Raw genomic sequence first — 25,866 nt, 5'->3', positions numbered from 1 at the left:
CCCTCATATTAAGTCAACTTGATTACTGTAATATTGCCTATTTGGCAATTGCCCAAAAGAATATGCGACAATTACAACTGGTGCAAAATGCAGCGATTAAACTGATCTTCGGACTGAAGAAGTCCGATCATGTAACACTACTGCATTGGCTGCCGATGGAGGCACGTGTGAAGTTTAAGTTCGGTTGTTTTTGCTTTAAGGCACTATTCGGTCTAGCCCCTAAATATATAACTGACCTTTTCTCTTTCTCATTCAACAGACATAAGAGAAGCTCACACTTGAAGAACTTTGTTTCCCCTCCAGTTAGAGGATGTAAACTTAAGGCATCATCAACACCTTCTCTCACATCAGGTAGCATTATGGGGTAAAGATCTAGATCAATTGCTTACGCCTACTACTTAAGGGGAATTTAGGAAATGCCTAAAAATATATCTGTTCCTGAAGAATTTAGGCAGCTGACCTGTACAATTCTTACTCCAAAATAACTGTTAATCAATACCTGTTAATCACTAGCTCTTAACTCTGTTTATTCCACTCAAGTTGTACCATCTTTTAATCTGCATAGAACTTCACGGTCCTGTGGTATATAAACTGTTATTATTATTATTTCCTCTTGGAACCCTTGTTGATATGCGGTATATATAGATTTTGCGCCTCGGTGACTGTGTCCTTAAAAAGGGACCATGGTTGCTCTAAATATTTACAGTGCTTATCATTTCTAATCTTCTTCTTCACCATGGCTCTCATCCCTTCGTAGTTCCCTTTCGGGAAGTTCAGTGCCGTGACAGTCGTTCTGGATTGATTTTTTTGTTCCTGTGTCTAGGTTGAAGTGGATCATATTGCGATCATTCTTTCCCAGCGTCCCTTCTACACCTCGTGCCGGTCCTCATACTCCATTTAGAATTAAGTCCAGAATTTCATTTCCTCTCGTATTTTCCCTGACAAGTTGTTCCAGGAAGCAATTGCCTACAGCATCCAGGAACTTGGTCTCCCTACTGCACCTGGAGTTGGCTAGGTTCAATCTATCCCCGGATAATTGGAAGTCATCCAAGATAACTGTGGTGCCTCCCTTGCATTCGTGTTTAATCTCGTCCGTCTTTTCTCAATCAGTCTCTTCGGACTGCCCTGGAAGTTGGTAGTAGGTGCCGATCTTCGTATTCGTTCCATTTGTTCCTGGTATTTTGGTCCATAGAGACTCTACCTTATTGTTCATTTCCGGCGTATTCTCCCTGGTAGACTCAATTCCCTCTTTTATGTATAGGGCAATATCCCCACCTTTTTGTCCTATTCTGTCTCTGCGGTATAGCTTGTATCCCAATAGCACAGTGTCCCAGACATTGACCTCATTCCACCATGTTTCCGTGATGCCGATGTCTAGGCTATCTTTTTGTGCCATAGCTTCCAATTCTCTCATTTTATTCCTTTGGCTCCTTGCATTTGTGTTCATACACTTATATTTCCTTCCCCTTTCTGTCTCCCTCGTTTCTGTCCCTTTTGATCCGTCGGAAGAGAGAGACGATTGTTGTACATGAAAAAAAATGACATCCCCCCAAAATAAGCCCTAATGCATTTTTTGGACTCAAAATTAATATAAGACACTATCTTATTTTCAGGGAAACATGGTATATTATGAACTCCAGAAAGAAGCTCTTTTTGTAACAATGCAAGTACTGTGGTGAATAATAGCAGTAAAGCTGAGAGACTGAGATCACACTCCACATACCCTTGCTTAGGAATGAGGTTCACTCCTCTCAGAGTAAGCACAAAACTAACCCATTAGGGGAAATTGCCCTTCTCTACCCGCTCCTCCCCTCGCCCCCCCCCCAAAAAAAAAGAAAAGAAAAAATGCCACCTTGCTAAGCCCTTCAGTCTAGTCATATACAGTAGTTTAAAGTGTTAATGCCCCATGAAGATGGGAGGTTTTGTGCCCTTAATTACAAATTACGGAATGCAGGACATCGAGAGAACCAATTATATCTACCAATATATACCTCTCAATGAATATTCAAATTGTTTATTATGAAATGTCAATCATAAATAAATCCTTCTTCCCTCTGATGCCTTCTGTTGTTGTAAGTATTTTGCACAATTAAGGCCATTGATAAATAAAAATCTTCTGAATGGCCTAACCTATAGGAAGAAAAAGTCGCAGATCCCTTGGTCATGGTCAACTGCAAACCGCTTACTCCCACTTCATACCAGCCCACTGGAAACAACTGCCCCCAGAAATTAGATCCCTTGAAAGACTCATCTTATGGAAAGCAATAAAAAACATACCTGTTCACCTAACTTCCCTGCCCACGACCAATAGATGACAAAGAAATGTATATTGATACAAGATCCTCAGTATGTGTCGCGTTAGGATAAAAACTTATATTGTAAAATCTTGCACTATAACTATGACAAATTTAACCTGTAAACTTATGTTATGGATATTGGTATTAGATCCCTAGTATGTGTCGAGTTAGGATAAAAACTTGTACTGTAACTATTGCAAATTATAACCTGTCAACTGTATATTATATATATTAACCTGCAACCCATCCTGAGCTCTTTGGGGAGGATGGGATAGAAAACGAATTAAATAAATAAATATTTATCCTACTCTCAACGTAGATGACTTGCTCAAGAGAAGCATCTGCACTTTCTTCATTGTGCAAGCAGGATGGGATCAGCTGCACTCGTAGGGCCTTCCTGAGGGTTGCCCTAAAAGCAATGGATTTTGAACTATAGGGTAACATAGGTAGAATGCAGATGGCCGGGGCTACTTGTTCAATATATAGAGATATCAATTTTAGTTATTTTCATGATAGAACTTTTCTCCTCACCCAGAACTGTAGATATGCGAGTTATGAATTTTTTAAACAAATAAATCAATGCACTGTTTCTGTGGTGTATGTTGTCTAGACCAGTGTTTCTCAAGTCAGTCCTGGAGTCCCCCCTTGCCAGTCAGGTTTTCAGGATATCCACAATGAATATGCATTGAAAAGATTTGCATACAATAAAGGCAATGTATGCAACCCAATCTCATGTCTATTCATTGTGGATATCCTGAAAACCTGACTGGCAAGGGGGGACTCCAGGACCGACTTAAGAAACACTGGTCTAGACCAGGGGTAGGCAATTCTGGTCCTCGAGAGCCACAGGCAAGTCAGGTTTTCAGGATATCCACAATAAATATGTACGAGATGGATTTGCATGCACTGCCTCCTTGAGATGCAAATCTATCTCATGCATATTTATTGTGGATATCCTGAAAACTGGACTTGCCTGTAGCCCTCAAGGACCGGAATTGTCCACCCCTGGTCTAGACAATAGTGGGATGGGAATGTATAAATAGATGACCATGTTGTAATTACAGCTGAACCAAATATTTGTATTCAGTTCGATTTGGCCCTGAGTATATTATATGTATTTGGCCAGTGATTCAAATCTGAATATGAATAATCCAGGGCTCTACTGTGCTACATACTACTGAAATTAACACTTGAGCTCTGATTTCAAGTTGCTTCTTTTATTATTTATGTTAAAGCTCAATACTTATTATTCATAGTCAGCTGAATAATATTTTTCATTATTCATATTTGGCCGAATAGTGAAATATGCTATTCAATAAAGCTGTAGTTTTAATGCTACAAATCTCCTTACCCACTAGGGAGCAGAGGTGTTGCAGAGATTTCTCTATGCAACATTTTTTTGTAGTTCTATGAGACTGTAGCAGTGCACGACAAAATCTGTTATCCACTTTTATAAGGTTCTCTTTGAAGCAGGAATTCCAAATTTATTGTGCATGTAGGATTTTTTAAAAAGGCTGATTTATGATGTAGCTGAGTTCTCTCCCTACAGTAAGTCACTGCATTTTTTTTTTTTTTTTTGCAATTCAGAGAGACTAGAACATGTGGAATTAGGTGGGAAGCACTAATGATTGATGTGAAAAGCCAAAATCAACTTTGACAAGAACCTTTGGTGTTTTCTGTGAATCACTCTGCTGTGGAGAGACTCCAGGTAAAGTGAATACAAGATGAGAGCCTGCAGTTCCCTAGGCTGAGGTCATGGCCATTAAAAGCATAGAACTTTCCAGGCAGGGGAGTCATTAGACCTCAGCGCTCAAACCCCGAATCTCACTGATAGTAAGGGTATGCATTCATCAACATTTATTCAGTTTATTTGTGTATCTAAAAAAATTTTGTAAGCGCAAATTGTTTGTGCATAATTTAACTCTGGAATGCACTGCTGGAGAATGTAGTGAAAGCAGGTAGCTTAGCATGGTTTAAAAAAAAGATTTGAATAATTTCCTAAAAGAGAAGTTCATAGACTATTATTGATGGCTTGAGGAAATCATAAGAACATAAGAATAGCCTTAATGGGTCAGATCAATGTTCCATCTAGCCCAGTATCCCGAATTTGCGGAGGCCAATCCAAGTCACAAGTACCTGGCAAAAACCCAAATAGTAGCAGCATTCCATGCTAATAGTAGAAACATTCCATGCTACCGTCCCATGTCTGTCTCAACAGCAGACTACGGACTTTTCCTCCAGGATAAGCAGCAAAAAATCTGTTTTACTACTTGAGATCTATCTAGGAACTTGGGACTGGGTTGGCCACTGTTGGAAACATGATCCTGGGCTTGATGGGTCTTTGGTCTGTCCCAGGATGGCAACTCTTATGCTCTTCTGTGCGTGCATGTGCCACACATTAGCACATATACAACAATATGCATATGCAAAAGACATCTTACATGTATGTGAACAAAAAATACTGAATGTGTGAAAAAAAATCATGAAAGCATAGAAAAAAAAAAAGTAATAAAAACTTCATTTAAAATGAAGACTAACAAATTTTATTTTGATCATGCACATCCCTATTTGGAAATGCCCCAAATCCTTGCTTTCCCCATTGAACTTGTCTCCATATCATGAATTATGCCTGCTTCTCCGGTTGCAGAGCTGGCATCTCTCCATTTTGGCTACTAGCACCATAAAGAATACAAAAAAGTGTTGAATGCAGCAGCTTTTAATAGAACTTATATTTCTGGCAGGCATCCTATTTGCTTGTAGTTTTTTTTTTATAGACAAATAATAGCTCCAGGGCTTAGGTGAGTCTCTTTAAAATATAAACTTCTCCCTGGACAGGGATCTTACAGCCCCACAAGTAGGTGACGTCCCCGTGACGGAGCCGACTCGGCAGTCTAAAAGCTGCAAAGCTAAAGAGCTTTGCGCATGTGCTAGCCCTCCCCTCCTCAAGTAGCCCACCTGGCCCCTATATAAGACCACCCCCAACCGGGGTTAAAGTTAAAGCAAAAGAAAAACTTAATCTTAAAATATTGAGTAGGGAGAAGACAGACTCCAGGGATCTCAAAGTCCCTCCTCGAGGGCCGCAATCCAGTCGGGTTTTCAGGATTTCCGCAATGAACATGCATTGAAAGCAGTGCATGCCCATAGATCTCATGCATATTCATTGGGGGAAATCCTGAAAACCCGACTGGATTGCGGCAATCAAGGAGGGACTTTGAGACCCCTGGACTAGACGTACAGGAGACAAGTGGGGAAGTGGGAGAAGTTACAATAAAATTTAAGAGGAAAAGGTTAGGGGGACAGTAAACTCAAAAGGAGGCGGGACACTTCTAGTTTGTATCATTTGGTAGGTAGGAGTTAATCCGTATCGAAGGCGTCGTGAAATAGGAATGTTTTAAGATTGGATTTGAATGATGTCAGGGATGACTCGTGTCTGAGTTCATTGGGCATTGCGTTCCAGAGTGTCGGGGCCATGACAGAGAAGATTGATTTCAGAGTGGTGTCGTAAAAAATTTCTCACACAGAGGGGATTGCCAGAAGGTTTTGTGAGGTAGATCATAAAGATCTAGAAGAGAAGTAAGGAATGATAAGTTTATCTATGAAAGCCAGAGAATTGAAAGTTTGGTTTTAAAAGTTAGTAGTTTGTAAGTGATCAGACGCAAGATGGGAATTTTCTAAGCAAAGAGGTCACGTGATTGTATTACCCGTTAGGGGAAAGTGTGGGGTAGAAAAAGAATGGGGGCTGAATGAGCAGGAGAAAAGATGTGGGCGAGTGTGGAGAGGTAAGTGGAAGAGGGAGTGTACGAACAGGATGAGAAATGTCTGAAAGAGCAAGTGGAGCAGTGCTAAAGGGGTAGGGAAGAGGGAGAGAGTGTGTAGACCTAAAAGATGATTTTAAAAAATTGTTTTAAATACTGTTTATTGCGAGTTGAATTGTCTTACAAAAGGGGTCATACCTTGGGAGAAATTCTGACAGTAAATAGGGGTGATCAAGTTTTGTTGTTTTTTTTTTCCAATTCTTTATTCATTTTTTCATCTTATATCAAGTACACAATATTACATCAATTGAATCATACACAACACTTGAAATTATTTCTATTATCATCTTAAATGCATAAATTATCTCCCTCCCCCACCCCCCCTTTTCATAAATATTTTAATCAAAAATATCATACATGTATTATATTCATAAATATTGATCAAGTTAATGTTGATGATCGGCATGTTTATTCACATGAACTGTGTGGACGCTGTCAATTGTGTCCTCAGACTATGTCAGGATCATCATTGCAGGATCCAAAAACAAAGAATATACAAGGCGAGATTTTCATCCGCTTGTAGAAGTAGCAATATTATTTATTTGATCAAATGTCCCTATGAAATGGTATATATTGGTAGATCTAGCAGACAGATTAAAATACGTCTTAATGAGCATAAATCTCGTATTGTTAACCGAGTAGAGCAGGCCCCTTTACTACAGCTCTAGATTGAGGGTAATAGATTGCGTATTAGTAGGGTGGGAGGGTGGAAACATTGAGTATAAATTAAATTCCTTGGAACAAAGGTGGATTTTATTTTATAAATCAGGGATGGGCAACCACAGCCCAGTCAAGCGTTCATTATTACCTCAATGAATATACATGAATTTTATTTGCACACAATGGAGGCAGTGCGTGCAAATAGATATCATGAAAACCTAACTGGCAAGGTGTGTCTTTGGTTCTCGAGGACCACAACCAAGTCAGGATTTCCCCAATAAATATGCATGAGAATCTGCAAGCACTTCCTCCATTCTATGCAAGTCTTTCTCATGCATATTCATTGTGGAGATCCTGAAAACCTGACTGGATGGGTGTATGCTTAGGACTGGGTTAAGAACTCTTGATCCAGTCATTGCAGCAAGTCCTCAGTAAGGATCACATACCAAGATTCATTCCAGAGCCCTGTAAGCATGGACCCTAAATCCTACCAATAAGACAGTGTCTCGCAAACTTTTTCAAACCGGGGCACACTAAACCTAGTGTCCGTGGCTTGAGACACCCGGAAGTGCGCTGACATCAGCGTATGCGCAAAGGCCCTTCAAACAGGCCTTGCACCAAGAGGAGAGAAGGGCTGGCAGAGAAGAGGTGTCGGTGTTGGGAGATTGCTTACAGGATGTGCATCTCTTCACAAGAGCCACATCCTGTAGACCGTGGTTCCCAACCCTTTCCTGGAGGAACACCAGGCCAATTGGGTTTTCAGGCTAGCCCTAATGAATATGCATGAAGCAAATTTGCATGCCTATCACTTCCATCATATGCAAATCTCTCTCATGCATATTCATTAGGGCTAGCCTGAAAACCCGATTGGCCTGGTGTTCCTCCAGGACAGGGTTGGGAATCACTGCTTGTAGACCAGGGCTGTCCAACCTGCGGCCCCATGAAGTATTTTGTGCGGCCCCAGTAGAGGGCAATGCAGTGTTTTCCTCTGCTGCTCCCAGGTGTTTACCGTCTTGCCGGCTCCCTCCTCTGTCTTGCTGCAGCGTTTGTGCGGTCCCAGAAAAATGTTTTTGGCCAATGTGGCCCAGGGAAGCCAAAAGGTTTGACACCCCTGCTGTAGACAGTCAGCTGGCACTGGCATCTCTCTTTTTCCCCCAGAGTACTGCAGAACACCTGAAATCTTAGGAGACACACAGTTTGTGATACACTGATATAGGTGTTACCTCTACAGCAGGGATCTCAAAGTCCCTCCTTGAGGGCTGTAATCCAGTCGGGTTTTCAGGATTTCCCCAATAAATATGCATTGAAAGCAGTGCATGCACATAGATCTCATGCATATTCATTGGGGAAATCCTGAAAAACCGACTGGATTGCGGCCCTCAAGGAGGGACTTTGAGACCCCTGCTCTGCAGCATCTTCTCTTTTGGCCAATCCAAGGAGCTATAGGCCGGATCCACAAATTGCATCTGGGTACTTCTGCAAGGCAATGTGCAACATGGGAATCAAACATAATCCATCATATAGTTTTGAAAGGTTATTAACCTATCCATGTGCAGGGCTTCCAGCTCAATCACAGGTGACTTCATTCTCACGCACTGTCAAGACAACAGCAAGAGGTGGATCAGTGCCTCGATCCGCAGTGACTAGAACTGGATAATATACTCCTTTTAGAGCAGGCCTTCTCAAACTAGCCTTCGGGGCACACCAAGTTCCCATCAGGATTTCTGGATATCCACCATGAATGTACATGAGATAGATTTGCATACCCAGGAGGAAATGGATGCCAATCTCTCAGGAATATTCATGGTGGACATCTTGATAACCCAATGGGACTTGTTGTGCGCCAAGGACTGGGTTGAGCAGCTCTGCTTTAGAGCCCCAACATCTCTTTGTAGCCACAGCAATGACTCTCCACCAAGGATGCACACACTCACTCCCATCAAACCATGAAGAAGTGTTCAACGCTCGTCGACATTACTGCTGCTCAAGTTGCCAATTCGAATTGATTCACATCAGTGAATCAATTTGTTTCCTTAAAAAAAGAAATTGGGCTGATTCACCGACCAACCCTCCTCCCCACATACCTTCAGGCCTCCTAAAGCATGAGCAGGCAGCGAAAAGCTCAGGCAGCGAAAAGCCTGTCCCAAGCGCTGCCTCTTGCTGGCTCTGCTGCTGCTCCTGCTTTAGGAGGCCCGATGTCAGAGCTCACGGTGTGTGTGGGGGGGGGGTATCTGTAGAGAAGTGTTGCATAGGGGCCAGCGCTGTGGGTACCCTCGGCTCTGCAGCTTTAGGGGTTCCCCGAAGGCCGGCTTGTTTTCCCCTTCTCCCCACTGTTGTACAGCTTCCCCCTGGCCTCACTTTCAAAACTAAGTACAGCCTACAGAGGATCTCCAGTGATGTAGCGATTCTAGCAGGCTTCCATCAGCCTCTGCTGCACATTCCTTCTGCCATGGTCCATCCCAAAACAAGACATGATGTCAGAGGAGGGCAGGACAAAAGCAAAGGGATCAAGCAACGGAGGCCAACAGCAGCCTGCTAGACTCGCTACATCACTGACAATCCTCTGTAGGCTGTAATTAGCTTTGAAAGTGAGACTGGGAGGCCAGGGGGAAGCCGGACAACAGTGGAGAGAAGGGGGGAAATTTGCCAGGCTTCAGGGGCCCCCCTGGTTGTAGCTATTAAAAGTACATGGAGGGAGGGGACCAAGAGAGGGGCATATGCTGGACTGAAGGGGGGGAAGGGGAAGAAATAATGGGTCTTAAAACAGAGGAGAGAGATAGAGATGGTGGACCATGGAATGAAGGGAGGGAAAAAAAGTTGAACCCAAGGGATGGTGCGGAGGGAAGGAGAATAGAAATACTGGATGGGGGGTGTAGTCATTAGAGAAATGCTGGACTGCGGGGATGGAGACAAAACAAAAAAGGAAAGATGCCAGACCTCCAGGGGAGGGAAGGGAAACAGAAGATAGATGGAAGATGGTTGGTGAGCACAGAGAAAGAAGGAAACATCAAATGGGCAAGCGAGTTAACAGAAGACAAACAGAAACCAGAGCCTGGGACCAATATGATTTGAATAATGACCAGACAACAAAAGGTAGAAATTTTATTTTCTGATTACAATATGTCAGATTTGAAATGTGTATCCTGTCAGAGCTAGTGTTAGACAGTGAATATGAGCTAGGATCTAACAAAGAGAGGAAAAGTCTTTTTTATTTGTTTACACCACAGCGCCAGTGTGGGTAGGAGAGGGCAAAAGGGGTGGGGTGGGTGAAGAGGCTACAAAATAAATCCGGCAGGATGTAAAAACAAAAACCAACACAACTCCAAACAAACCACTCAATTGGGCAGAAAAATTGAATCAAAACTTTTTCCCTGAATCAGGCAGCACTAGTAGATATCACTACCGAGAGATGTCCATAGTTGCAAAGTGTTCTCCTAGACATAGAAACGTGATGGCAGATAAAAGCCAAATGGCCCATCCAGTCTGCACATCCTCTATCTCCTCTTCTCCTTAAGAGATCCTACGCTTTCTTGAATTCAGACACAGTCTTTGTCTCCACCACCGTTACTAGGAGACCACTGCAAAGGTACTGGTGAACCTTCAGCCTTACCCCCTCCCCCACCAACTAATGAACTTTCAGGCTCCTAATTTGCACATACACACTCCCCCAGACATCATGCTTTGAAATAGTAAGGTGCATGTGTCCAAAACCATGCCATGCGACATACTCTTAGCATTTCAACCTCACCTACTGCCCCACAGCCACTACAGAAGAGAGAATGGGTGGGGACTGATTTCTGCACCCCTTTTATCCTTCCACCGTGGTCTACTACACCAGTGTTCTTCAACCACTGGTCCATGGACTGGTGCCAGTCCACAGAAATTTCCTGCCAGTCCACAGGGCCAGCATGTGCTTCAGGCCCAAAACAGTGTTCTTCAACCGCCGGTCCACGGTGCGATCGATGTGGCGTTATCTTCGAGCCAGCTCCCTCTTCTTAACTGATTCAGTGCACAAAGCCACGGGCAGTGGCTCCTATGGGCATCCTGCGCCTGAACGGAAGCCTTCTCTCTGACGTTGCAACGTCAGAGGGAAGGCTTCCAGATAAGGCACGGAACGTGCAAGGTGCAATTAGTACTATTATGGGGGCGGGGTCTGGGATGTATATTGATAGAGATGGGCGGGGTCTGGCCCACGACTTTGCCCAGTGTTCTTCTGTCCACGGACTGATGCCGGTCCACAGAATAATTCTTTTATTTCTGCCGGTCCATAGGTGTAAAAAGGTTGAAAAACACTGTACTACACCACCCACACAGCCCTTGGCATGGCCCTACACATATACAAAAAAATGAGGGCACGTTCTAGAAGTTCTTTATCTAGGTAAATGAGCTATTTGAAAAACTGATCACCCTTTCTGCAGGTAAAAACGTGAAGTGGCAGCTCCAACTCGTCTGTGTAGTTGTCAGGATTTATTGTTTTTATGTCCTTTGTTCTTTTCTACACCCGAGAACGTGCTGATCTAAGTGACTGGGTAATCTTGCCTAACGATGGGGCTGGGGCTCCCAGTGCCAGATAGACCACAGTGTGATAGTTAAATCCAGGTTTTGCACTCAGCGCCTCACCAAAACCATTGCACATACAAAGTAAAGATGGGAGAAAGATGTCAGACATTCCAGCACTTAATAAAATCACCCAGAAGGGGACTGCAAATATTTTATAACATTTTGGGATATAACCATGTAAACAACTTTAAGACCAAGTGAGCATGATTTCACAACAACATGCCACTGCCATTCTAATCACTCCTCCACATCGCAGTCAGGACATTAACATACGCATAATCAGTCACAGTGGGGCCATGAGCTTTCATTTTTAGGATTTTGGCTTAGGCCAGGGGTGTCCAATGTCGGTCCTCGAGGGCCGCAGTCCAGTCGGGTTTTCAGGATTTCCCCAATGAATATGCATTGAAAGCAGTGCATGCAAATAGATCTCATTCATATTCATTGGGGAAATCCTGAAAACCCAACTGGACTGCGGCCCTCGAGGACCGACATTGGACACCCCTGGCTTAGGCAGAACACAAATCTAATCTGCTAATCTGATGTTTCCTTTTTTTAAAAAAAAAAAACAAAACAAAGCAGCTTTGATTCTCTAGCTTTGACCATGGTAGCAATATAATCATATCACCCAACAAAGTTAGCCGACAGAATATTAACACAGTTTTCAACTATCAAATTAAAATAAATAAATAAGAATTACATTCCATTTGTGCATGAAGCATTGTTGACATCTGTGCCAGTTTGGAAATTTGACATTCAAGAATGCTTTCCTGCACTCATTATGGGTCCTTGTTTTTTTCCCAATTCTTTATTCTTTTTAAAATTTACAATAAGTGTAACAGTAAATACAATATTTTATACTCAAATACCACACTTAAAATTATATTAATATCCATATCAGAATCTATCCCCCCTCCCCCCTAATCAATCACAATTTCCAACACCTAAAATATCAATCATGAATCCCATACCTATATACCAAAATTCATCATCATACCAAACCCCCCTCCCGGATGTGCATTTTTAAAAGGGAAAAATAATATTTAAACATTACAATATTTTGTTAATGGCTCCCAAGTCTCCTGAAATTTCTTGAACTTCCCTTTCTAAGTGGCTAATGTTCTTTCCATTTTATACATATGACACAAGGAATTCCACCAAAAACTATAGTTAAGCCTCTTCCAATTTTTCCAATTGCTCGAAATTTGTTGTATGGCAACCCCTGTCATAATAAGCAGGAGCCTGTTGTTCTTAGATGATATTTGGCTTTTAGCCCTCATTGGCATGCCAAATAACACAATATCGTAGGACAATGCCACTGGATTTTCCAACAAACAATTTATTTGGCCCCATATTGATAAAGCCAAAATAAATGGACAATAGAACAATAAATGATCTAAAAGTCCCTGCTTCGAGATCACAATGACTATTTGACTTAGAGCTATCCAACTTTTGTAAACGAACTGGGGTCCTTGTTTTGATTAGGATGCATCACTGTAGAAATTATGAGATGAACATGATGCCTTGGCCATCAAAACATGCTATTTGAGTTGTATCAACAGACGCATCATTTGAGTAAACATTGCTATCTGACCTGTTGCAGAACCAGTCCTTCTTGATTACGAAATCCCTCTAAAGGTAAGTAAATGAGCAACTTGGCTTTCTGGGTAGAACTTCATCCCACTGGAAAGCAAACTATAAAATATGTATTTATTTCATACAAATAATTCCTGGGATTGGTCAACTATTAGCCACTAATAACCAGCCAGAATTTGCCTTGGCTCCTCCTAGTGGCTTATGTATTGTGCTAAAAGTTTTCATTGCAGAGGTGAGAGTACCTATTGGCACATTGCTACCTCATGTGAACTTCTTAGGGCTCCTTTTACTAAGGTGTGCTTGCATTTTTAGCGCACGCAGGAAATTACCGCATGTTTCAAGTTTCAAGTTTCAAGTTTAATATTTATTTGTTTAATCGCCTTTTCAATATTCAAGGCGATTTACATATTAATAAAGTTACACAAAAATAGTTAAAAACTGACAAGACTAGACAATAACTGTACAAACTGGGAACAAAAGGAAGGACGGGAAAGAAGTTACAATGTAATTAAGCAAGGTGGGGGACCAATTAAGGAAAACATGCTATGCTTCTAGAACGTAGAGTCTAGCGCGAGCTATTCCGCGCGTTTAAAACCCTAGCGCACCTTTGTAAAAGGAGCCCTTAGTCTACCTGAAGCCTTCATCCAGCACTAATAGTTACCAAAGAAAATAAATGCAAGGATTTTTTCTTTTTTTTTTTTTAAGAACTAAAAACTTGCTTTAATTTAGCTGAGAAAATCTTTGCAGCATATGAAAAATATTCTACACCTACCTAGCACAAGTTATCTTTAAATTTGGGGCTATTTCTACAAGAAGGTTATAGGCCAAAAATTGTCACTAGGGGATCTTTTTACTAAGGCGTGCTAATCCTTTCAGCACGTGCTAAACACCAACGCGTCCATAGACTATAATGAACGCTTTAGCGTTTAGCATGCGCTAAAACGGCTAGCACGCCTTAGTAAAAGGACCCCCTAAGTACCGGTATTGCCAAAAAGATACAGAATCTGGCCCATGTTGTAAGTTAGGCAGCAGTATTTATTTTATTTATTTTTAAATTTTCTATGCCATCTATGTCCCAGGCGGTTCACAATATATCCACGTACATAATACTTGAAACAGTGCGAGAGAGACAAAACATCAGAATTTACAATTCACACCCTAACGTCACCTAACTTAATGGGTTTTAATTGGCATGGTTAATTGACCGCGCTGTTAAAAAGCACTTAAGAAGTTGTTTAACAAAAAGTAGGCGCACGGAGGCACCTACCAAGGTAGGCATCGGTCAGTGCCATCTACAGCAAGCCATCTAATGGTGCCTAATGTCAAAGTAGGGGTGGTAAGGTCAAAGTTGAACTTAGGCACGATTCCCAAAAAGAACTTAGGCATCTGAAATGTAGACACCTAAGCTTGGTGATAGGCGTCATTAGCCAAGATTCTTTAAATGGCGCCAGCGGCGAGTCGTTTTTTGAAGATGGCTGTTTACAGAATCTGGCCCTAAGTATCCAAAGGCATGAAGCAACTATAATCAACCCTGATAGAATGGGGGGGGGGCCTTCTGAATTCGATTAAATATTTAATTCATTAGATAAGAATACTTATATGATATATTTGATTGTATGAGAGGGAATACTTATATATTATATAGTATGGGAGGGGTGGGAGGGAAGGGATTAAATCTTACGTATTAATGTTAAAACGATAAGAAATTCAAGTGATGTATACAATTCTATATGTCAACTATTTATACACTTGATAGAGATAAAATGAATAAATAATTTTTTAAAAAATTTATAATTACTTTAATGATAAAGATTAGGATGGGTGGTGGGAGGGTAATGATCTGTATGAATCTTGTAAAAATGTAAGTGATGTCTAAAGTGTTAAATGTATAATCTATGTTGTTTCCACTTATTGAAAGTGTTTTAAAATGAATAAAGATTATTAAAAAAAAAAAAAAAGTATCCAGAAGCTCAGCATTCTTAGTAGATGTACTCACTGTCTCCCCCCCCCCCTCTTTTACGAACGCATAGGGAGGCTTTTAGCGGCAGTAACTGCTCTGATCCTAGAGCAGTTACCGCTAATGCTGGCGCTAAAACCAGTGCTATGCGTTTGTAAAAGAGGGTGTGTATCTCCAGGCTATGCTTTCATTATTAAACTTATGAAGGAAGTTCTGGGTTTAGAGAGAGGATTATATAATTTACAAAATTTCTTATATTTATTATTAATAATAATAATAATAATAATTTATTTTTGTATACCGCTATACCAAAAAAAAGGTTCAAAGCGGTTCACAACAAAAAATGAATACATACAGTGTGAATCTACTATAATAAAACACTAAGCGCGCATGCGCACTCATGCCTGCGTGATCCGTAGGTCCCTGGCCGCCAGGAGTGCACATGCGCGCTTAGCTGTGTCAGTGGCCATCAGACAAATTGAAAAGCAATGGCCTCCCTGCTCTCCACCTCGCGTAGTCCTCCATCCCGGACAGGCGGCGATCGTGAGAGGAGCCGCTAGAAATTTAAACAAGCAGAGGGGACCGTGGGAAGGGGGGGCGGCAAGGGACTAAGTGAGCCACGGCGCTATCCTTTCGGTTCCCAGACACAACCTACTTCTCCTGCGGCCCAGAAGAACTACCCAACAACCTTGAACACCAAGCTCAACCAGCTCTCCGCGGCCCAGCAGAGGCCCCGAGCCAGAGTGCGTCGTCACCCGATGCACAAGTCAGCTGCCCCGGAGCCAAAATCCCACCAACGCAAGATGGAAATGGGGAAGGTAAAAGGGGAGCAGAGAAAGGGAACTTTTGGACAGGGGGGAGGTAAAAGCAAGGAAAAAGGGCTACTGTTGGACAGGGGGAGCAGGGTAGGGGTACTGCTGGACAGGGGGGAGAGACAGAAAAAGAGAAAGAAAGAAAATAAAAACCTAAGTCTACACATCTATTCTAGCACCTGTTAATGTAACAGGCTAAAAAACTAGTAATAACAAAATTTAACAATCAAATAATTACTAGGAATGTAAAACACATCAGTTGGGAAACCTAAAAAGTTAAATAGGAACACAATTAAGATGAAAACCTGTCAAACAGCCGTGTCTTAAGTAATTTTCTAAAATCAGAGTAGGAAGAAGCCTCTATCATTAATTTTCCAAGCCACGTATTCAATTTAGTGGCCTGGAATGAAAACATTCTGTCAAAGAATTTCTTATATCGACAGGATTTTATAAATGTGGTTTTAAGTATATAAGCTATGTATATATATATATGTAAATTTATACTCATGGAGAAATAAACAAAAGCTTATTGCCCTACGAGATAGAAACAAACGACATTGACAAACTGAACACAGGGACACAAGTTTATTTACAGTTTGATATACCAACCATCGAACAAATATCTGGACATGCATACACAAACTACTGAACTACTAATATTTTGTGCTCATTGTAAGACCACCCTAAATCAAAGAACAATGATGGTGAAATTCAGAACAAAACCCCTGAATGTCCCATGCATGGCTAGCAGCTAAATGGCTCTGTGTTAAGTAAATACACTACACCCTCAGCAATGATAGGTTGCTTTTCTGACTTTTTTTTCTGCACTTGCTGTTTTTGCCTACAAATGCCGACGCTCCCAAACCACACGGTGTTATTACAACACACACAAAAAATGCTGAAGAAAGAACTACAGCTCCAGATATAGTTTCAACTCTATAATGGTCAACTTGCGTTCAAACCAAAAAAATGCGCAAACTACTCTGAACCGGCAGCTTTTGAAGGAAAAGACGCTATTAAAATTTTGGCACATTTAACTTTGCGGTTAAACTCGGAGGAACTCAAAACTCGAGCCAGCTTTGAACAGACTTTATGCTACATTAGGCTTTGGCTTTTCACAGCTACATTTCTAGTAGCTGTGAAAAGCTTCTAGAAGTACATTTCAGAATCTAGTAGGTGTGCTATTTTTTCCCCTTTTACTTATCCCCTCCCCCACTTTAAAAAAAAAAGAGTTATTCTACTTATAATTTTCGTTTTCCAACTTGTTCTTGCAATAACAGTTGACATGATGTTATCCGGATATTATAGCCACAAGGCGCTGTTGGAGACAAGAAAGCAAACAGGCTGGTGGCTATTTTGAATTGAGCTGTCACTGTATATATTTCTAACTAAAAGTAAAGCTTCAAAATAAGCGATACCACCTTTCAGAGCTTGACTAGGGATATAACAGGAGATGCTGCGACATTAATTCTATATTTTATATATGTTTAATCTGTAACCCGTTCTGACCTCTTTGGGGAAAACAGGATAGTGATTAGAGCTACAGCCCCAGCACCCTGGGGTTGTGGGTTCAAATCCCGCACTGCTCCTTGTGACCCTGGGCAAGTCACTTAATCCAATAACTCACTCCACACTCACAAACACAAAGGGACTGTAATAATCAAAAAACTCAAATACCCTTAGTGCAAATCCTGTTCTCAAAAAAAATAGATTTCACTTTTTGCTCCTTTACAATAGCATAATTTTAAACCTCTCCCTAAGACTCAGCAGCGCACTGTGGACTTAAAACTCAAAAAGCCACTACTATGCTTCAGGAATCTTGTAAAGGAGGAGAAAAAGCCTCAAACTCATGTGGTGCCTGCTGATACACACTGCTGTTCTTGTGGCAAGTCTGCTCAGCCAAAGTCAATGATTGCCAGCCAGCATTTCACTAATCTGCGTCAAGGCTTCCTGGGCTGCGATGGGCACTTAATCTCTGTGCTCCGAGGCATTGCCTGAATGCTTATAAAATTAGCAGCAGGCACCAGTCTGAGGCTTTTTCTCCCCCTTTACAAGACTCCTAAAGTATAGTAGTGACTTTTTGAGTTTTAAGTCCACAGTGCGCTGCTGAGCCTTAGGGAGAGGTTTCAAATTATGCTATTGGAGTAAAAAGTGAAATCTCTTTTTTTGAGAACAGGATTTGCACTAAGGCAGTGGTCTCAAACTCATGGCCCGGGGGCCACATGCGGCCCGTCAGGTACTATTTGGAGGACCTCGGTATGTTTATCATAATTACAAAAGTAAAATAAAACCGTTTCTTGATCATATGTCTCTTTAGCTATAAATTACAATATTACTGTATTATTAAGACTTAGCCAAAAGGAAAGATTTATAAACTATAAAGAGTTTTACCTCATGCAAAATTGTCATTTGGTTAATAAGACATTAACTATTTTTTTCTGAGGCTCTCCAAGTACCTACAAATCCAAAATGTGGCCCTGCAAAGGGTTTGAGTTTGAGACCACTGCACTAAGGGTATTTGAGTTTTTTGAAGTCACTTAATCCCCCAGGCATTAGGTATGAGCCCCCTTCCCCGGACAGATAGAGAAAAATGCTTTGAGTACCTGAATAATTTGTAATCCGCATAGAATTATAGGATTTACAGAATATAAATAAATGCCAATGGAAGAGCCTCTGACTCGCACATGTTTCAAGTGCCAATCACACGTGCGCCGCAGCAGAACTTCCAATTTGAGTAATTTCCTCTGGATCTGACACTAAGGGGTTGGGAGGCGGGGAACAGCTGATCAGAGGCATTCAAACGCACTTCCCCCCTTCCTTCCCCATGAAGCATTTTGGTCATTGGCAGGTTCCCTCCTTCCCCACCGACCTACGCCGCCGTAGCCTGAAACTTCAGTTTGGTATATATTTCATTAGTTTGAATATTTTTTTTTTTAACCTAAAAAAGTTAGGATATCAGTGCCGCAAAGCAACTTGTACCTGTTAATTTTCTGGGCGAACGCCCTCCTCTCTGCACTGGACAAAGAGGCCATAGAGGGGGACGGCGAAGGTCGCTGGGCTCCAGGATCTCAGAAAGCAAGAGAGCTTTTAGGGTAAAAGTCCGCCGGTCCCGAGCTGTCAGCTCTTCTGGGCAGGAACTTCCGCATTTTCACCTTTCCCCGCAGTGGGCGGGGACTGGCTGGCGCGGCTACTGACAGCTCGCCGGGAGGGCCCGGTTCGGTTCGCGGATGAGAGCAGGAGGCTGCGTTCTCGGCACTGCCCGACGATGTCACCTTTTCTCCGGGAGGGAGGGTGAGCGCGACTGCGAGGGTGCGCTCACACACGTGTGTGGGACCCGCCTGCACGTACCCACGTGGCCAGCTCGTCCCACGCCCCAGGTATTGTATTTCCAGTGACAAATAAGTCCCCCCCCCAAAAAAAAAACAAAAACAACAACCCACAACTTTAAATGAGGTAAAAGTCGTCAACTTCCCAATTTTTGTGTACATTTATGATATTAGCTTCCTAAAACTGAAGATTTTCGTTAAAGTGCTTCTGGGGAAAAAAAAAACCCACCCCCATTCATTCGAGACCCTCATCATCCCTTAAACTTTATTCAGATAAATAAGCCGTCGCTTCCTTTCCGAGGCGCCTTTTTGCATCACCTCTACCTCACGTCCTGCCTCTCTGCGGTCTGATAACGTTTACGAACTGCCCAGGTTTGCTTTGCAAAGGCGAATAAGGTCATTTAGCAACCCTGTCAAACCAGATCAGACCGCAGAGCGATTGAACTCGGCATTCTTGACTTCCGCCTCGAGGAAGTGGATAAGCAAAAAAAAGGACAGCAGAAGACGTCAGAGACACTGTAGTAGCTTCACCCTCTCATCCTACTAATTCTGCGGCTTGTTATTTATTTTTCTTAGAGCTGCTGTTAGACATGCTAGGGCAGAAAGGAGGAGGAAAGCAGCCCCCACCTCAACCACTAGTTTGGGGACAGCTGCCCTGAATGTATCCCCTAATTCTGACCCTGTTGTTTCCCATTTGTTAACTCCTTCACAGGTCCAAAAAATCTCGAAGGTAAAGTGGGAATAGGGGAGAAGAAAGAAGAATGAGATGGGACACATGGAGGGAGGGGACGGTCAGAGAGAGAGAGCAGAGATGGTGCACGTGGATAGATGGGAAAGGGAAGACATGGAAAAGTAGATAGATTTGAGAAGGAAGCAGAAAAATTGAAAAAAGCTGTATATTAAAAGTGTGTGGTGCATTGGTTAAAGCTACAGCCTCAGTCACTTAATCCCACTATTGCCCCAGGGGCATTCAATAGATCAGGGGTCTTAAAGTCCCTCTTTGAGGACTGCAATCCAGTCAGGTTTTCAGGATTTCCCCAGTGAATATGCATGAGATCTATGTGCATGCACTGCTTTTAATGCATATTCATTGGGGAAATCCTGAAAACCCGACTGGATTGCTGCCCTCAAGGAGGGACTTTGAGATCCCTGAGATAGATCATAGGCAACCAAATTCCTTTTTGTTTGGGGGAAGGTCTAAAAGCTCCGCCCCCAGACCCACCCAAACTCCATCCCATAATAATAATACTAATTGTGATGCAATTTCTTCTATCCATTTTTCATATACACACACAATATAGTCTTATTAAAACATAATGGTAACCACAAAATTATAAAAAAACACAAAGCACACTGTACACAGAGAAAATGTTAATTATCATTTATATTTGGGGGGTTTCAAAGATGTCAATGCAGATGACTTTAAAATATGCAATGTCACCTCAGTAACAACTATAGAAAAATAGGCAAATACAGTGCAAAATATAGACAGCAGATATAAAGTCTCAAAACGGACACATTTTGATCACTAAATTGAAAATAAAATCATTTTTCCTACCTTTGTTGTCTGGTGATTTCATGAGTCTCTGGTTGCACTTCCTTCTGACTGCATCCAATATTTCTTTCTTATCCAATATTTCTTTCGCAATCTAGCCCCATCCCCTTTGGATCCAGGTCTCTCTCCCTTTTCCCTCTGCTTACCCTCCCCAGATCCAGTGTCAGTTCTCCTTTCAACCTACCACCACCTTGGTTCCAGGTCTCCCTCCTCTGTTATGATCTTCCATCTCTCTGTTCTTCCTCAGGGTCTCTCCCCCTCTGTCTACACCTCCCATAGTCTAGCATCTGCCTTCTGTCTTCCCCCTTTGGTCCAGGCCTTTCTCTCGTGTCTTTCTTCTGCTTACAACCCCCCACCCCACTCTTTCTCTGCCTATCTCTCCTTCCTTCCTCCCTCCTTCCTATGTCCCCTCTCACTGCCTTCCAGTCTTTGTTTCACCCGTCCTCCGAAGCCAGCCTGCCTCCCTCCCTCCCTGCTGCGCTGAAGCCGCCTGCCTCCCTCCCATGCCGAAGCCTGACCTACCCGCTAACGATTCTTCCTTCCCCCCGGTCCGCCACCGCTCACCGCCCGCTGCTGCAGCAAATCCAAGAAGGGAAGAGCCAGGTGCGTGCAGCGGCACCGGCTCACAAGCCTTCCCCCGATGGCATGCACCTGGCCCTTCCCTTCCTGCAGTTACGGCGGCGAGCAGTAGCGGCAGCAGGTAGGGAACAGCAGTGGCTGTGGGCGGCAGTCAGCCTGCAAACCCCCTGACCTACAGGACGGGCAATTTTTGGGGAGGCCATGGACCCTGTGCCCCCCCCCCCCGTTCCGAAGCCTATGAGATAGATTATGAGCCCACCAGAATAGATAGGGAAAAATGCTTGAGTACCTGAATAAATTCATGTAAATCATTCTGAGCTCCCTTGGGAGAACGGTATAGAAAATTAAATAAATAAATGCCAAAATGGATGTAGGTCAGAAAGTGAAGGAGAGGAAAAACAGCAAATGGATAAGGCGGCCCTGGAAACACAGTTAAAAGCACAGACAGAAGTACAAACAGATACTGGGAAAAGATTATTAGAAAAAAAATCAGAGACAACAAAGGTAGGAAAATGATTTTATTTTCAATTTACTGATTAAAATATAACAGTTTTGAGAATTTGCATCTGCTGTCTATATTTTGCACTGTTCAGGAAGAAATGCATTTGTTTCTATTTTTCTGGTGTTGTACTGTATACAGAGTCCTTGTATTGCTTGGTTAGTTGTTTAGAGCTCGACTTCTCAAATGTTCCCATGCCTTAGCCTCGTATTAACAAAGGACTTATTCACCAGTGTATCACTACATTTCAGTGATCCCTGATGCAGGTGACTTGTGTCGCCGAAACACAGTACTGTGTCAGGTCCACAGTAGATGTTCGTCCTTGTGTTTTGGAATAAACAAGATTGTTTTTACAATTTTTCCTCTTGGAGTGTTCATTGTACAATCCCACTTTGTTTTGTTTGTTCTGCATACAGTCTGGCATCTTAGGGTTTTGTGTATAATCGGATTTTTAGTTTGTGGTCCTGTATTTGCGTAGGGTTTATCTGTGTTCTGCATGTGTGATCAAGGCCAGGTGTTCTGGTAGTAATGAACGTTGAGAAGCATTATTGGTGTCATGACCCAAAGTAGGAAGATATTGTCGGCTCTCCTTCATCCCTTTTGGACCCAAACCGGCCCTCATTTAAAAATTAGCGAAAGGATACAAACATTTTAGTCCTTTGTTGGATTATATTTACAGACCATTTTGCATAAAAGGATCCCCTTGAAGGCGGATGTTCTGCTTTTTTCCCAGGGTCACTCTCTGGGACTGTCAAGTGTGTGTGGGGGGGGGGGGGAATTTGTTGTTGCAAAAAGTTTTTTTAAAGGCTAAAAAATGAATTATTTTACTTTGAGACAATCTAAAACTATCACTCTGGAGGAATGAAATATTTACACTGTAAAAAGGGGTACACCAGGTCAGTGGAGAAGGTTTAAGGTCATATGGGCCCCTGTCTGGGATGGTTTCTCACACAGAACCTATAGTGCTCTGCTGAATTCTTGACACTGGAGTGCTTGGAAGGGAGGAGAGGGGTTGTTTTTTTTCTGGTTTTGGTCTCAATTTGTATCTAAGTCTCCGTGAAGAAACCACGCAGATGACTTTACATTATCTGTTCTATTACTGAACTTGTTGTAACGGTTTTTGTTATTTGGAAAATGTAATTCAATTAAAAACCAAACAAACCAGCGAAGACCACTGACCCTAAAATTAATCATGATCCTCAATTAGTACAAAACTATCACCCAATCTGTTGGTTGAATCTTAATTACAAAATATTTACATTTTTGGTTTCACGACTTGAAAGTTATATCTCCACTTATTCATTCAGACCCAAGTTGTTTTTTTGAAGGATAGATTTGGATGAGACAATACAAGATTCTGTCATCTAATCCATGTTACTCGGTCAAAGAAAAAAACTTTATTAGCAGTTAACTTCGATGCAGAAAGCTTTTGATCAAGTAGAGTGGAATCATGTTTCATACCCTCCATAATTTTGGTTTTCCTGAATCATATATAAAATTAATCAAACTGAAAAATACATGTCATTCTGCAAGAATAGCTGCTAATGATGAATTATCAGATCCCTCTACTCTATATAGAGCAGGGATCTCAAAGTCCCTCCTTGAGGGCCGCAATCCAGTCGGGTTTTCAGGATTTCCCCAATGAATATGCATTGAAAGCAGTGCATGCACATAGATCTCATGCATATTCATTGGGGAAATCCTGAAAACCCAACTGGATTGCGGCCCTCAAGGATGGACTTTGAGACCCCTGAATTTATAGAGGTACTTGTCAGGGATGTCCTATGCCCCCTTTACTGTTTAACTTAGCTCTAGAATCTATTTTTTAATTTAAATTAGAAAATCTTCACAGATACAAGGAATACAAGTTAATGATATACTGTAGAATTGTATATGCATATGCAGGTGACATCTTATATTTATCCAATCCACAAAGTTCTTAGTAAAATTTATAGAAATAATCTCTTTTTCCCACATCTCAGGTTACAAGGTTAACTGTAACTAAATTAATGCTACTTGTCTCCCATTTAATGGACCTGACTGTTCTTTTACATGGGTTAAGAATATTAAATATCTTTACCTACATTGAATTTGTCAAATGTTATGGATAAAATAAAAACTATGAATTCATGGTCACCCCTGTATTCTTTAAAAATTACAATAGTCCTCCAAACATTATACATTTTAAATATGTTCCCAATATTATTCCCTTCTACAAATCTTTGGAAAATGAAAGACCAATTTTTATGGAACAATAAAAACACCATGATTATTCTTAAAAAAAAACACCAAACTACAAAAATCCAAAATCAATTGGTGGTGGTGGTGGTGTGTGTGTTGGGGGGGGAGGGGGAGGGGGAGGGAGAGGGGTTAACTTTCCTGATCTCTAATATTACCATAAAACTTACTTGCTACCATGGAGCAGTACGGTTAACACTAACACATATAAACTTCATTTCTTCATACAGATAGTTACAAATTGAGCAATTAATCTTATACTCTATGGGGCTCATAATAAAAAAAAACAACAAACGTCTAAAAAGTGGCCTAAATGGCTACTTGGACGATCAAAAAGCCTGATCGTCCAAGTACCCATAATCAAAGCTGGTTTTAGACATATTTAAAACCAGCTTAGGCCTTTCCCCTGCCTCTAAACGTACTGAGAGAAAAGAGGTGTTTTTAGAGGAGGGGAAAGGGCGGGAGGTGGGCCGACCTACACCTAGGCATACAACACGTATAACCAAAACATTTGACAGGTTGCCTAGTTGGCACTTATACGTTTCGACTTAGACTAAGTCAAAACAGGTATAAGTGCCGAAAATGGGGGCCGCTGAGCTGATGGCGGCTGGCATGATTGGCTCAATGGCCTGGCAACCTACCCACCCCCCATTGCAACCATCTGGGCAGGAGAGATGAGTCATCTCCCCTGCCGCAATAAGGATACCACCAAGTGCTGTCAAACGCGGCACTTGGGATCGCTAAAGCGGCAGGAGCGATCCACTCCTCCAATCGGGCCAGGATGGAGCCCAAGCCCTCTTGCCCCGCGATACCAAACCCACCCAAGGCCGAATCCGTTGGGGCCAGGAGGGAGCCTAAGCCCTCCTGGCCCGCGACCCCCTCTAACCCCCACCCCCCCTAAAATACGGGCAGGATGGATCCCAGGCCATCCTGCCCTCAACGCAACCCCCCCCAACGACCGCTCCCCCGAACCCCCGACCAGCGACCCCCCCACCGACCCCACAACATCCCCACCCCACCCTCATTCCCCGTACCTCAAAAAATGTTGGCCGGATGGACAGGTGCCAAGCCCGCCCGTCCTGTAGGCCAGCCAGCGCAGGAATGGGGCCGGATTGGCCCAGGCGGCTCAAACCCTGCCTACAGGTGGGGCCTGAGGCGCCTGGGCCAACCAGAATAGGCCCAGGAGCCTTAGGCTCCTCCTGTGGGCGAGGCCTTAAGTACATGGGCTGGGTTGGGTCCATGTGCCTAAGGCCCCGCCCACAGGAGGGGCCTAAGGCTCCCGGGCCTATTCTGGTTGGCTCAGGCACCTCAGGCCCCATCTGTGGGCGGGGTTTGAGCTGCCTGGGCCAATTCGGCTCCATTCCTGCCCTGGCTGGCCTGCCGGACGGGCGGGCTTGGCACCCGTCCATCCGGCTAACATTTTTTGAGGTACGGGGAAGGGGGGTCGTGGGGTTGGTGGGAGGGTCGCGGGTCGGTGGGGGGTTGTCGGGAGTTTGGTCATTGGGGGGGTTCGTCGAGGGCAGGAGGGCCTGGGATCCCTCCTGCCCGTATTTTAATGGGGGGATGGGGGTTAGAGGGGTTTGCAGGCCAGGAGGGCTTAGGCTCCCTCCTGGCCCCAACGGATTCGGCCCTGGGGGGGTTTGGGGATCGCGGGGCAAGAGGGCTTGGGCTCCCTCTTGCCCCATTGAGTCGGGGAAGGTCGGAGTAGCGCAGGATAAGAGGGCTTGGGCTCCCTCTTGCCCCGATGTCGTCGGTGGGGGTTGAGGATCGCGGGGCAAGAGGGCTTAGGCTCTCTCTTGCCCCGATGCTGTCGGGTGGGGGGTGGGGGGAGAGGGGGGTGGATTCTGTAACCGGTGTTGTTTTTGACAGACACTGGTTACAGAATCCAGCTTTTAGGCGAAGGACTGGCTCCTCCTTCGCCTAAAAGCCCTTGTTTTGGACGTTTGGGGCTTAGGTTTTTTTTAGGTTGATTATA

General features: G+C 43.0%; 2 protein-coding genes across 5 annotated transcripts in view; one reads left to right on the top strand and one right to left on the bottom strand.

Moving 5' to 3' along the window:
- DOCK8 (dedicator of cytokinesis 8) overlaps positions 1 to 25,866 on the bottom strand; it is a 414,444-nt gene that overhangs the window by 385,401 nt on the left and 3,177 nt on the right. For 2 of the 4 annotated variants that reach the window (XM_033924968.1, XM_033924979.1), the window contains exon 1: positions 18,674 to 18,807. The exons of 1 other annotated variant lie outside the window; for it this stretch is intronic. In XM_033924968.1, the coding sequence (XP_033780859.1) occupies positions 18,674 to 18,726 (53 nt within the window). In that variant the 5' untranslated portion in view covers positions 18,727 to 18,807. Of the gene's footprint in view, positions 1 to 16,935; positions 16,955 to 18,673; positions 18,808 to 25,866 lie in introns of those variants that run through there. One more of the 4 variants, XM_033924998.1, reaches the window with a different exon arrangement.
- The window catches only part of CBWD3 (COBW domain containing 3), a 144,790-nt gene continuing 137,835 nt past the window's right edge, over positions 18,912 to 25,866 (top strand). The window contains exon 1 of the mRNA XM_033925029.1: positions 18,912 to 19,071. Coding sequence (XP_033780920.1) covers positions 18,922 to 19,071 — 150 coding nt within the window. The 5' untranslated portion in view covers positions 18,912 to 18,921. The remainder of the gene's footprint in view (positions 19,072 to 25,866) is intronic.

This window comes from Geotrypetes seraphini, chromosome 1, assembly GCF_902459505.1.
Source record: "Geotrypetes seraphini chromosome 1, aGeoSer1.1, whole genome shotgun sequence".
NCBI classification, from domain to species: Eukaryota; Metazoa; Chordata; class Amphibia; order Gymnophiona; family Dermophiidae; genus Geotrypetes; species Geotrypetes seraphini.
This window is presented reverse-complemented; position numbering and strand designations above follow the sequence as displayed.